Source organism: Pelobates fuscus, chromosome 6 (assembly GCF_036172605.1).
Source record: "Pelobates fuscus isolate aPelFus1 chromosome 6, aPelFus1.pri, whole genome shotgun sequence".
NCBI lineage: Eukaryota > Metazoa > Chordata > Amphibia > Anura > Pelobatidae > Pelobates > Pelobates fuscus.
This window is the reverse complement of record NC_086322.1, coordinates 146,750,722-146,763,630: the sequence shown is the minus strand read 5'-3', so window position 1 is coordinate 146,763,630 and position 12,909 is coordinate 146,750,722. Positions and strand designations below refer to the sequence as shown.

The window sequence follows — 12,909 nt, the reverse complement described above, 5'->3', positions numbered from 1 at the left end:
CAGCACTTATCCTGGAGGGAACGTGAGAGGTATATGTGGTAATATTCACAGTGTACCTAGATTAAGGATGTAACTAACCAATGGTATTGCTATCCCTATCACATGTGTGACTCGCTACCTAACTAGCCTGCCTAACTGCAGACACCGCTGCCTCACAATCCCTTAACCTGCTATCACTAGCTTCAATAACATAATGTACAACCGTGAGACTGACGCTACATGTCTTTACTGTCCTCCACCTCCCTTAACAGTTCAGCCCGGATAGTATCTTATGCAAGCGCCACCTACACTCCTTAATTCGCCTAATACCCCAAGGAATCGACAATAGGCGCAGGGTTACAACTTCGCCCAGCACTAAATACTTTACCTATAAGGATCAAGCTTAAATATGGCCTAATATTATTGCGATAGTACTAGTTTGCGAAAACTGAATAATCTGCAGGCGTCAGCGGCAACACAACCGTGTATAACGGGTCTCAACCAAAATACATTGGTAGTTTTCGAAAAACCCACACAAGAGCACCACTTCCTGTATAAACCACACACGCAGGCCACCTACGACCTCACAACACAGCGCAATGCCACACTACAAAAGTAGTAACATCACTAATATATTCAGTCTAGCACTGATAAACACTGATGTATGTTCCCTTAAATTTTTCTTTTTCTCCTTTCACACCGTCAATTTCACATGTTAACTGATCTTCTTGCTTAACCAAGCTAACGTTTTAGCGCAGTTTTCGCTAGGAACTTTGCATGTAACGAGCTAGCAATGTTGACTCAAGTTATGGGTCCATAACTATATACAAAAATGTGCACTGCTCATAATGCCACCATTGTATCATTATTGTTGTATTATGTCTATGCTTACACTCGCTGTTGTGGCGGGGTAAGCTGGCCTGTATATTCATGCACCCAAAAATAAAGAATTCAAAAAAAAAAAAAATTTAAGCCCATCGATCATAGAGAAAGCAAGGGAACTGTAGTGGCACCAATTTGTCAAAGTACACCTGACCATTAAATGCCTACATACTTTGGGAGCATGCATTGGCAGGTCAGACTAAAACAAGTGGTTATTTCAATGAATTGGTGATGTTACAGGAAGCTAAGTAATGAGCACAGTAGCAAATATGTTCTCACAGAAAAAGAACACCCTTCCCCAATAACTATATACACACACACACACAGAAAAAATGTTATTGTTTAAAAAAAATAAAAATATTGAAATGTAATTGAAAATTTTTTAAGTAGTTGCTAATGATGGTTAGTGATTAGTTCCTATGTGGAAAATAGCACAGACACTGAAGTTAATTGATCATCATGACATAATTATATTGATTAGGCAACCATGATTTGAGAGTATACAAACCTGCCAGGAAACTGCTCTTCAGAATAGAAATCCATCATAGAATGACAATGTGCAGCACTCTTGTCTCGAGATGTGACTCTGCTCATTATATTCCAATCTGTTTCGGGTGCCAATTCATCAACATCTGAAAACTCTGTACAAATAGCTGGATAGGAAGAAAAAAAAAATACATATAAGGAAACTTACCACGAATTCCTTGGATAAAGAAAACATATTTTGATTACAGTAGGTCTGGTCCCAAAATTCAGGTAAGCAACAATTGCAGCTTTCTATCAGATCACCACAAGGTTTATTTGAACTACAAATACCTAGGTTCAAAAATAATACACATCTAGAAATTAAATTGTTAAAAGATTCCTTAGTAATAGACATGTAAATAGACTCTATAGATCACTGAATAGTTTAATATGACATCGAGTAGTTGTCATGTCAGGGTTATTCCCTGAAGTATACATTTTTGGGAATTTAAATTTTAAGGACATAATTGCAGAACTAGAAAAATTATCCATGTCAACTATGCTTCTAGTTCTGCTATTACAGCCTAGAATTGTAAACTTTCTTTGAATTCCCAGCAATTCTAACTTTAGAGAATAACTGACATAGAAGGAGAAATCAATTTTCACCAACATTTGCAAAGTATGCTTGCTGTTGTATGCGTTTTTTTTGCACAATGTGGTACTTTATATGCATACCCACTCTCCTCCCCCCTCCCCGCTATTGTTAATTTTGATTGTGGACAAGAATAAAATAAATCTTAAAATATGAACACATACAATCATCAACTTCAGCCAGTAGGGTCAAGTCAGAAAACTTGGGTTTCTTGTTTAAGTTGGTTGATAGCTTTGGAAAAATATCAAAGTCGGTAAAGCCAGAGGAACCAAGACTATTTTTAAGTTTTCCAGGTGCCCATGTCACACGTCTTTTTCGTTTTGCCTATTAAGGATAAGAACAACAAAATTAGAAATATGAAAAGAGGTTATCAACCAAGACAGGAATGCCACATCCACAAAAGCAGATCATTCTAAACATCTCGGTTCCCAAATTTGGGAAAAAGGATGGGGATAAATTGTAAAACTCATGAGAACTGCAGTGGCACCAGTTTGTCAACGTATACCTGACCATTGTATGCCCAAATGTTTTAGGTCAGACTAAGACAAATGGTTCCTACAAGGAATTGATGCAGGAAGCTAAGCAGTGAGCACACTAGCAACTATGTTCTTATCTCAACGAAAAAGAACACCCTTCCCCGATTACAACTTTGCACAAAAAATATCTTTATTAAAAAAAAAAAAAAAAAAAGTGGAAAGTTCGATAACCTTTCTTAAAGTAGTTGCTAATGATGGTTAGTGATTAGTTCCTTTGTGGAAAATAGCACAGACACTGAAGTTAGATGATCTTCACTACGACATAATTATATTAATTAAACAACCATGTTTTAAGACTATCCAAACCTGCCAGGAAACTGCTACAGATTTATGTATTTATTTATTCCCCTGATCCTAGGGATGACAGGAACTATGGCTGGGAGAAACTGAATATAGAATAATTCTCTGCAGGTCAGCCTTTTATGGGAATTTTTTTTTTTTTCAAAAATCCCATAGAAAAGGAGCTGATTAATGTAATGGAAGGGGTCTGCCTGCTGATTGGACTGTTTTAGTAGAAGCAGCAGGAACTTTATGTTTAGTATCTTTTTATTTTTATAAATTATAAATAAAAAAAACTTTTTTCTGCATCATCTACCAGTATATACTGGTTAAAAAAAACACAAAAAAAACGGATATTTTGCAAGCACCCAGAGGGACTGTGGGGACAAAGGCAGTCCCAAAGAGAAGGACAGTGCACTATATTAAGAAATCGAAGGGAAAGATTATTACAGTATATGGCATTAGAAGAGAATAAAAAAAAAAAAGTAATGGTTATGTAATGTGTGGATATTGATGTGCATGGCTGTATGCAGATACTGTTGAGGTTTGAATTAAAGGATTTTCTTTTAACATATGTATCCAAAAATCCATAAGAATATGTAGAAAGTGCCCTTATATTGCATCAAAATACGTTTTACAATTTAGCAGCACCTTCTCAAAATAATAAAATCAAAACAAGTATAATACAAAAAGTTAACCCTCTTTCACGGATCATAAATATACAATCAGACCCACCTTACTGCATTTATTTTAGCATACAAAAACACTGTAAAACGATGTGCAGAATTATTTTTTTCCAAAGTAACACTCCAAGTATTGAAACCACTATAGCCTACTATAGTGTTTTGCTACCATGACCGCTTCAAAACCATTTGACTACTTACCTGGTGATTGTTGTGTTCCCGCTCTAGCTGAAAGCTCCCTGTACTGAGCTAAGCCCAGCAACCTGCTTAGCAACCTGGATAAGAACACTCAGTTGACCATCTCAACCAATGAGCTGGCATTGCACAGCAAGGTTTACCGCAGAGGAGCCAACAAGGGCTCCTTGCAGGAGCTTCTGGCCTCTCAGAAGGAAGAGACTGGCAAATCCCAGGTAAGTTTATTTACCCTGAAAAGGGTGCCATAATAAGTACATAATTCTGTAGTTGTTATGGTGCAGGTTTCTTTAATAAAACAAAGAAGCAAAACTAACCCGTTCTTGTTCACACACTTCAGAAGGAGCAATAATTATATTTGCCAGGTTCCATATTCTATTTTGCCTCTCATTTTGAAGTTGTTGTATTTCTTCAAGAAGCTGTGTATGTTCTTCTTTGGCCATTGCCTGTGTTCTAACTCCAGATGACGCCTAAAACAAAGTTAATATTAGAGATATTAAGAAATTAAAGTGATGTTCACTTCTGTGAACTGACCGTTATAAAGCAGTTTCATTTATTTTTCACATAGTTTATTAGGCACTAAATGAGTACATATTCAGCTGTATAGGCATGGCGGTAGAAACAAAGAATACAGAGTACATTATTGTAATACACTTGGCAAGGTATGAAATGATAGTACAACAATTACGTCTAATCATTTAAGTAGTATATGACATGCATCCATCCCTCAGGTAGCAATTCAATAGTGCAGATAAACTTTTACTTACCGTAAATGCTTTTTTCTTAATATGGTGGTAGTACCTGTGGGTTGTGCCTCCTTAATTGGGACATGCATCTACAAGATAGGAGTTTATTAAAAGTCCCTTCCCTTTATCCCATAAAGGGCTTCCCCCGGCAAACCCACCTCAGTTGACACACAAGTCAAATACAAGTACATTTTTAATTCAGAGGGAGGGAGTATTGTACTGCCACCATATTAAGAAAATAAGAATTTACGGTAAGTAAAAATTTCTATTTTTCTGGCATATGGTGGCAGTACCTGTGGGATATAGCAAGATTCCCATTGGGTGGGCATTATGCCACAACTGCTTGAAGCACCTTACGCCCAAATGCAGCTTCAGAGGATGAGAATACATCTAGCCTGTAATGCCTGATGAAGGTGTTGAATGATGGCCAAGAAGCCGCCTTGCAAATTTCTTCAGGCGAAGCAAGAGCCTTTTCTGCCCATGATGTGACATTGCTCTTGTGGAATGTGCTTTAAGAGAAGTAGGTATAGGAAGGTTACTGGAAGCATGGGCCATCTTCATTGTATCAATCAACCAATGAGAGATAGAATTATGAGAGGCTCTTTCACCTTTAAATTTCCCTTGGAAATTGACAAACAGGTGATCAGATTTTCTATGATCGGCATTTCTTGAAAAGTAGATCTGTAGAGTTCTTCTAAAATCAAATTTATGCCATTTTAGATCCTGCGGCGAGGTGGCATTATTGCAGAAGAAAGGTAAAACAATGGGCTGATTAATAGCTCTAGAAGCGATAACTTTTGCAAGGCATGAAGGCTTAGGATGGAGCACCACCTTATCTTGATGGAATATAATTAATTTGTCCGATGAAGAAAGAGACCAAAGTTCACCTATTCTTTTGGCAGAGGTGATGGCCACCAAGAAGGCAGTCTTGAGTATTCAATTTTTTAATGGGACCTTCTCTAAAAGGTTCAAAATTAGATTCACAGAGCGCTTGCAAGACTGAAGAAAGATCCCAAGAGGGAAAATATGACTTCCTGGGTAGTCTAAGAAGCCTTACTGCTTTGAAGAATCTCCTAATTAGAACATGCAATGCTAAATCCTTCACTAGAAAAAAAACTCAAGGCAGATAGTTGGACAATCAAAGTCAAAACACCCAGACATGTGTGAAACCCATCCTGAAGGAAGTGTAAAATAGAATCAACTGAAGGATTTACTTGAAGACATTGATGATCCTTACATCAATGTTGAAATTGTGTCCAAATTCTCATGTACAACTTTAAAGGACCACTATAGGCACCCACACCACTTCAGCTCAATGAAGTGGTCTGGGTGCCAGGTCCATCTTGGATTAACCCTGCCTGCTGTAAACATAGCAGTTTCAGAGAAACTGCTATGTTTACTTTAGGGTTAATCCAGCCTCTAGTGGCTGTCTCATTAACAGCCGCTAGAGGCGTTTCTGACTGATTTTCACAGTGAGAAGACGCCAGCGTCCATAGGAAAGAATTGAGAATGCTTTCCTATGGACTGGCTGAACCCACGCGCGGTTTTCACCGTTCATGCAACCGATGACATCAGAAGAGGGAGGAAAGTTCCCAGCGCCGTGAGAAAGGTGAGTGTTTAACCCCCTTCAGCCCGGCGTGAGTGGGACACTGAGGGTGGGAGAACCCTCAGGGCACTATAGTGCCAGGAAAAAGTTTGTTTTCACCTTTAAGGTGAAGGAGTAATTGGACCCTGTCTTCCTGAAGACCTTGATGACGAAGGATTAGCCTTGCAACAGCCATGCCGTCAATCTGAACATCTGTAGAACTTTCAGAGGTAACTCCCTGTTTTCTATCAGAGCTTTTGTGATTGGAAGTTCCTAGTATGTGAAAGCAATCTCCTTCAAGTCTGAAAACCAGCTCCTGTTTGGCCAGTACGTCATGATTGCTAGAACCACTGCCCTGTCTGTTCTTATCTTTTTAAGAATTCTTGGGATCAGCTTTATTGGAAGAAAAATGTATGCTAGGGAGGAATCCCATTGGAGTGATAGACCGTCTATCCATTGAGGATGATCTGTCCTGAACATGAAGGCAAATTTGGGAACCTTGGTGCTCTCTCTTCTTGCCATAAGGTCAATCTATGACTGGCATTCCAAATCTCTCTATAAGAACATCGAATATCCTTGGCTTTAGAGACCACTCTTCCTGATCCCAATTCCCTCTGCGGAGGTCGTCTGCAATGACATTGTCGACGCCCTTTATGTGGACCACAGAGATGTCTTCTAAGTGAACCTGAGCTCAGCACATGTTGGTGCAGAGCTGAAACAGACTTTCCACTCTGGTGCCAACTGGTCTGTTGATGTAAGAGACCACTGTGTTGTCTGACTGCATTCTTATGGGCCTCTTTTCAATCCAATATCTGAATCTGTGAAGGGCGTGAAGAACTGCCTTCAATTCTGTGTAATTTGTTGACCTGTTTTTGTCTTCTGTGGACCAATTATCTTGGCACAATTTAGATGAGTGCCCCAGCCGGAGTTTGACGCATCTGTGATGACGACCACCCATTCTTTCGGTCGGAAGGTCAGACCTGCCGAAAGTAAACTTGAAGTTTTCCACCAGTTTAACCGAGCTTTCACCTGAGGAGATATCTGGAGATACAAATCTAAGTCTTCCTCTCTTTTTGACCAAGAAGATAGAATTTCCCACTGAAGAGGCCTTGTTTCTGATTTTGTCCATTTGACTGTGGGAATTGATGAGGTTAGATATCCCAGAACACTCATTGGCTAATAAAGTAGTCTCTTTTCTGTAAATCTGACATTTTATAGTCAGATGTAGAGATTACGTTCTTGAGTATATCTCGAATCCCAGGAATTATATTTTTCTTGAAGGAAGTAGAATTTACTTCTTTAAGTTCAGTATTCAACAGTGTTCCTGAAGCACTTGGATTGTGAACAGAACTTTTTCCAACCGCAAACTTCTGGAATTTGCTATAAGCAGTCAATCGTCCAAGTAGGGAATGAGCTTGACACCCGCTCCCTTAGATAAGCTGTCATGGGCGTAAGAACTTTTGTAAATATTCTTTGGTCTGATGACAAACTGAAGGGGAGGGCTTTGAACTGGAAATGTAAAATCTCTTTTCCCCTTTTAATGGCGAATCTCAGGAATCTTCTTGAGGTAACTGCCATAAGGATATGAAGGTAAGCATCCCTGAGATCCAGCTTCACCATAAAACCCCCTTTCCGAAGAATCTGAGTTACAGAAGTAATCGTTTCCATTCTGAACCATTGGTAAGGATCTAGGATTGGCCGAAAGGAATCTTCTGGTTTTGAGATTAGGAAAAGTCTTGAGTAGACCCCTTGGAATTCCTGGGTCCACAAGAACCCTTACTATGACCCTTTTTTTTAATAGCACAACCGTTATTGCAAACAGAGCTTCTGATTTTCAGGAGGATGGGTAAAGGGAAATGAGGAATTTTGGTTTGGGCAGGTTTGTAAAGTGCAATCGGTACCCACTTTTCACCAAATTTAGAATCCTTGGATTGCTTGTAGTTTCTTCCCATCTTTTGAAGAAACTCTGGATTCTGTCTCCTACTCTCTTGGCGTTGGAAACGTCTACCCTTGTCAGATCTATCCCCTTTTTTCTGCTCAAACCTCAGATTTTTTCCTCTTTTTTGAAAATAAGGCCTATCCTGGTAGGTTCTTCTATTTCTATACTGGAAACTTTTATAAACAGGCTTCCAAGAAAATTTCTTGTCATGAGGAAGGGCTTTTTTTCGTCTCAGACATCTGTTTAATGATCTCCTTTAAAAGAGACCTGAACAGCTTTTGTTTTTCCAATGGAAGTTCACAGAGGACCGATTTTGCGGCTGTATCCGCTGTCCAGGCTCTAAGCCACAAGGCTCTACCGGCAACTGAAGATAAGCCCATGATTCTGGAAGACAACTTGAGCACTTAATTCATCATATCCATAATAAATGTATGAGACAATTTCAAAGTTTGTAGCAACCTAACCAGTTGCTTGTCTGGAGAGTCCAGCATCATCTCCTCTAATTAGATTGCAACCACAAGTTACTAGCTCTGGATACTGCTGGCCCTGCCAACAAAGCTTTACATTGGAAACATTCCCACTGGAAAGCATGCCTGCAGGAGGTCTCGGCCCCCTTGTCCATAGGATTCTTTAAATCCGCTACTTTCCCTATCGGATTAGTGGTCTTTTTAGAAAGCTTAGCCACCTGGATATCCACTTTAGGCAATTTATCCCATATCTTGAACAATTCTTTAAAACAATCATTGCAAACTAAATGTTTGGCTTTGGATGAGGCCTTCCTTGTTGCAGGAGTAAGCATGTCTTTATCCATTTGCTGAGGGCTAGACATATCTGTAGCATAACAAATATACCTTTAAGACCCTGAACCGTTAACAGAAAGCAAAGATTTTCAAAGTAAAGATGATTTAATCTTATCTCAAAAACCTCAGCCGTGTGGGCTGCCAGCATCCAGCTGCCAGAGGGAAACCACACAGCATTTATACGCCCATGGATTCAAATCCGGTGTAATTTCCCGGAAGTTCCGGTTCATGCGTGCAGCGGCGTACCTGGAACGTCAGTGGAACACAACACCACACGGGCGTGCGTTCCACCGCTGTGCGCAGGTGCACGGCTGTAATGTCAAGAAGGCGTACCTTGGCCCGTCCATAATCACTAAGGCGGAACATACTCGGCACAACATAAATACCTGGGTGGCTATCGGGCTTCCTCCCCCAGACATCAAGCTGTGTGCCTCACCTCAAGTAGAAGCTTGATCCGTCCCCTCTGGGACAATGAAGAACTGAGGTGGGTTTGCCAGGGAAGCCCTTTATGGGATAAAGGAGAGGAACTTTTAATTAACTCCTATCTTGTGGATGCTTGTCCAAATTAAGAAGGCACAACCCACAGGTACTGCCACCATATGCCAAAAAAAAAAAAAAAAAAAATTATGGATTAACAAGGAACAAAAATAAAAGGGTAAAAACCATAGATAACATGTAACAAAAGGATCGGGTATGTGATAGTGTCTTAACAGTAGTTAAGTCTGGTGTTATATGGGCTATAAGAGAATCAGTGTCTATTGGAAGGTTGGGCAGTCCGGTAGAAGGGGAGTATGGAAGTAGAGTTTGGTCTTTCAGCTAGGCCTGAGGTGAACGGTTCCTAGCAGCTAGGCCTGAGGTGAACGGAGTCCAAAACTGCAGGGCTGTGGCAAAACGGTCGTGTGTGTTCAGGTGTCAGGCCGTTAATTCCTGCATTTAACTAATGTTTTCTACTCTAGTACGCAATTCAGTCACAGTCGGTACCTGAGGGGGATCTCCAGTGTTAAGGTATTAAAATTTGGGCAGCCAGAAGGACCTGCATAATTTTTCTACAGATATGGATGTGCAAAAGAAGAATTTCTGCCGGATGTAATGAAATGGGCAACCCACTAATGGCTTGCATCAATGGCATAATTTCATCCCAAAAAACTTAATTAGCCGTTAGGGATAGCTGGCTACCATATGTGTAATTTCGCAGGTGTACGGTACTTTGTACCCTGAGCTAGTCGTGAAAGAGTGAGTTGGAAAATCTTCTGCCATTGCGAGGGTGTTAGGTGGAGACCAAGATCACTTTCCCATTGCTTCGTGTACGCAGGCATTGTGTGCCATTTACCTTTACCTAAGGTCTTGTACATCTGCAAGCAGTAAGGGTTTAAGTAATGGAAGAGTTATCAAAAACACATCCTTGAGTGTTCTTAATCTGTCTTAAGTTAGGCAGTGTTTGAAGGTGATGCAATAGTTGATTATGTCGAAACCTATCAGTAAAGGTCAGGTCTCGTGAAGTTAAGTAATTGGAGAGTTCAGGTGTTCTGGTTAGTTTGAGAATGTCGCATAACTGTATATCGTGTTGGGCAGACAAACAGCCTGACAACCAGTCTGAAAGGTCTTTGGGAATCAGTGGGTTATTAGTTAAGGGGTGCAGAGGTGAATAGACCATTAATGCCTTTACATTTATGCCACATGTGCATCGTGGGGTATCCTTGGGTGCCACAGTAGGCAGAGATCAGACAGCTTTGAGTCAAACCAGGGCAGGGTGTCTAGAGGGGCCATCACACCACTGGCTTCTAGGGTTTTTCATGGTTTCAGGGTGTTCGACATGGTCCACTCCCGCAACCTAGTTAGCAGTATAGTACTGGTGTGCATGTGAGAAGCCTAATTCCCCCCCCCCCTCCCCCATTTCTCAGTCATGCCAGGTCTGAGTGTTTAAGCCTGGCTCTCCTGCCCAGTCATAAAGAGTTGTAACAGGATAAGTGGAAGTTCATGAAGAATGAATTTAGAAATGTATAATACGAGCTTTCAAAAGATAAAGGATTCTGGGCAGTACATTTATTTTTAATACAATGACTTGACCTGTCCTAGAGATAGTGGGTATATCCAATTTGCACAGTTCAGTTTTAATGGTCCCCAACAGTTGGAGCAAATTAGCAGTAAATAAGTGTGAGGGATGTGTTTTTATTTTGATTCCCAAGTGGTTTATTTCTTTTAAAGCATCCATGTCCAGATGTGCATTCACAAGAAAAGTCTCCCCCTGAGGACTAAAAATTAATTATATTCGAGATTGAGGCAAAAGTAAATACTGTGTAATATAATCACTTTGTTTCCATAACGATTGTAACCAGGCTATGATACACACGTAAGGCATGCCACTATACTTTGAAATGTAATCTAAATGGTACCATTTAGGCTACTGAAAGCATGTTAAGATCATAACAGTGATGAATCATTTCTGCTAATCAACTATATTTGAATAAAATCTGCAGTTCGCAATTTGCTACAATTTAGAGTGAGTATGTGTATAATTTTTTCAATATATCTATATCTATCTCTCTCTCTCTCTCTCTCTCTCTCTCTATATCTATATATATATATCTATATATATATATATATATATACACACACACACACATACACGGAATACACAGCACACCAACTAAATCACAAAAAAAAAAGCAGTTCTAAATTCAGACGTTGATCAACATTCTTACCTCCAACTGTTCTAGTTGTTTCTTTAAATCCATAATTTCCTTTCTGTACCTCTTCAATAATGCCTGGTCATCCACAACCTCATTGACATGGGGTGTATTCCTCACATGCTTTGCAGTACTTGCAAACTGAAAAGTTAATATTAAAAAAAACAAAAAAAACAACCAGTGATTACAGGTTATCGCTGGCAAAGTTGGATGGATTTGTAGAGATAATGTGAAAACTAAATGTTGGCATTTTTTGACAAAGAGCTGTGCTTAATGGAGCAATAGAATTCAAATTTTTGTTTTAAACCTCTTAAAACCAGTAGCGTTTCTGTAGTCATGCACTCATACTATATAGTAAGGTGAAACAAAGTTCATTGTGAAAGGGACACTCCTGGCACCCAGACCACTTCTGCCCATTGGAGTGGTCTGGGTGCCAACTTCCACTACCCTTAACCCTGCAACTGTAAATATTGCAGTTTTCATAAACTGCAATATTTACCTTGCAGGGTTAACTCCTACTAGACGGCACTTCCGGGTTTCTAGCACAGATATTGTGCTATAGCGTCGCTGGATGTCCCCACGCTATGTGAGGACCTCCAGCGTCGCTAAAATCCCCATAGGAAAGCATTGAAAGCATTTTCAATGATTTCCTATGGGGAGGTCTAATGCATGTGCACGGCATTGGCGCACATGCGCATTAGGTCTCCGCCAGTGGCGGACGCACATGCGCAATAGGTCTCCCTCGCCGGCTGACGAAGAGCGTGGGCGGACCCTGAACCAGCGCAGAGGGACATCGGCGCTGGGTACAGGTAAGTCACTGAAAGGGTTTTCACCCCTTCAGCAACCTGGGATGGGGGCGGGAGGGAGAGGGGACCTGCAGTGCCAAGAAAAACTGGCACTGGCACTGGAGAGTCCCTTTAAAAACCAACCAAGACTACAAACTTCAATTCCAAACCAAAAATTTGGGGGAACCTCTCAGTCTTAGAACGGTGTATTGACAGTGGAGCCGGAATATAAGACATATGGCACATGCCATATCTTTAATTTAAAAAAAACAAAACAAAACATTTTTTTTATTTTTTTAAGAGGTGAAGCGTTTACCAGTGAACTCTATATAAAAATTGATGTGGTAAAAACCTTATACCTAGCATTAAAGGAATAAGCAAAGGTTTTTATAGCAATAACATGGATTTCATTATTGAGGAATGCATGTCAAATTGCTTTGTTTAGATCATATATTCTCTACAACAGAAATATGATAGATAACATAACATGCAATATATTCTGTACTACAACTATGGTCCTAACTTGACCACAAATATTCTATCAATTGATTGCATCTATATTATCTTGAGCACGTGTTCCCAGCATAAAAGGGTTTAGTTCATATCCACTATTACCACAGAATACATCTCAACTCTCAATGGTAATTTTTAAACACCAATAAAGGACTTATATTATCTTCATTGTCCTAACGAGGGAAA

The 12,909-nt window shown here is 40.0% G+C and overlaps 1 protein-coding gene across 1 annotated transcript in view; it reads right to left on the bottom strand.

Moving 5' to 3' along the window:
* Positions 1-12,909, bottom strand: part of CENPE (centromere protein E) — a 93,502-nt gene that overhangs the window by 58,376 nt on the left and 22,217 nt on the right. The window contains exons 12-15 of the mRNA XM_063425813.1: positions 11,441-11,566; positions 3,986-4,138; positions 2,143-2,302; positions 1,370-1,514 (exon numbers count right to left, since the gene is read on the bottom strand). Of these exons, the coding sequence (XP_063281883.1) occupies positions 1,370-1,514; positions 2,143-2,302; positions 3,986-4,138; positions 11,441-11,566 (584 nt within the window). The remainder of the gene's footprint in view (positions 1-1,369; positions 1,515-2,142; positions 2,303-3,985; positions 4,139-11,440; positions 11,567-12,909) is intronic.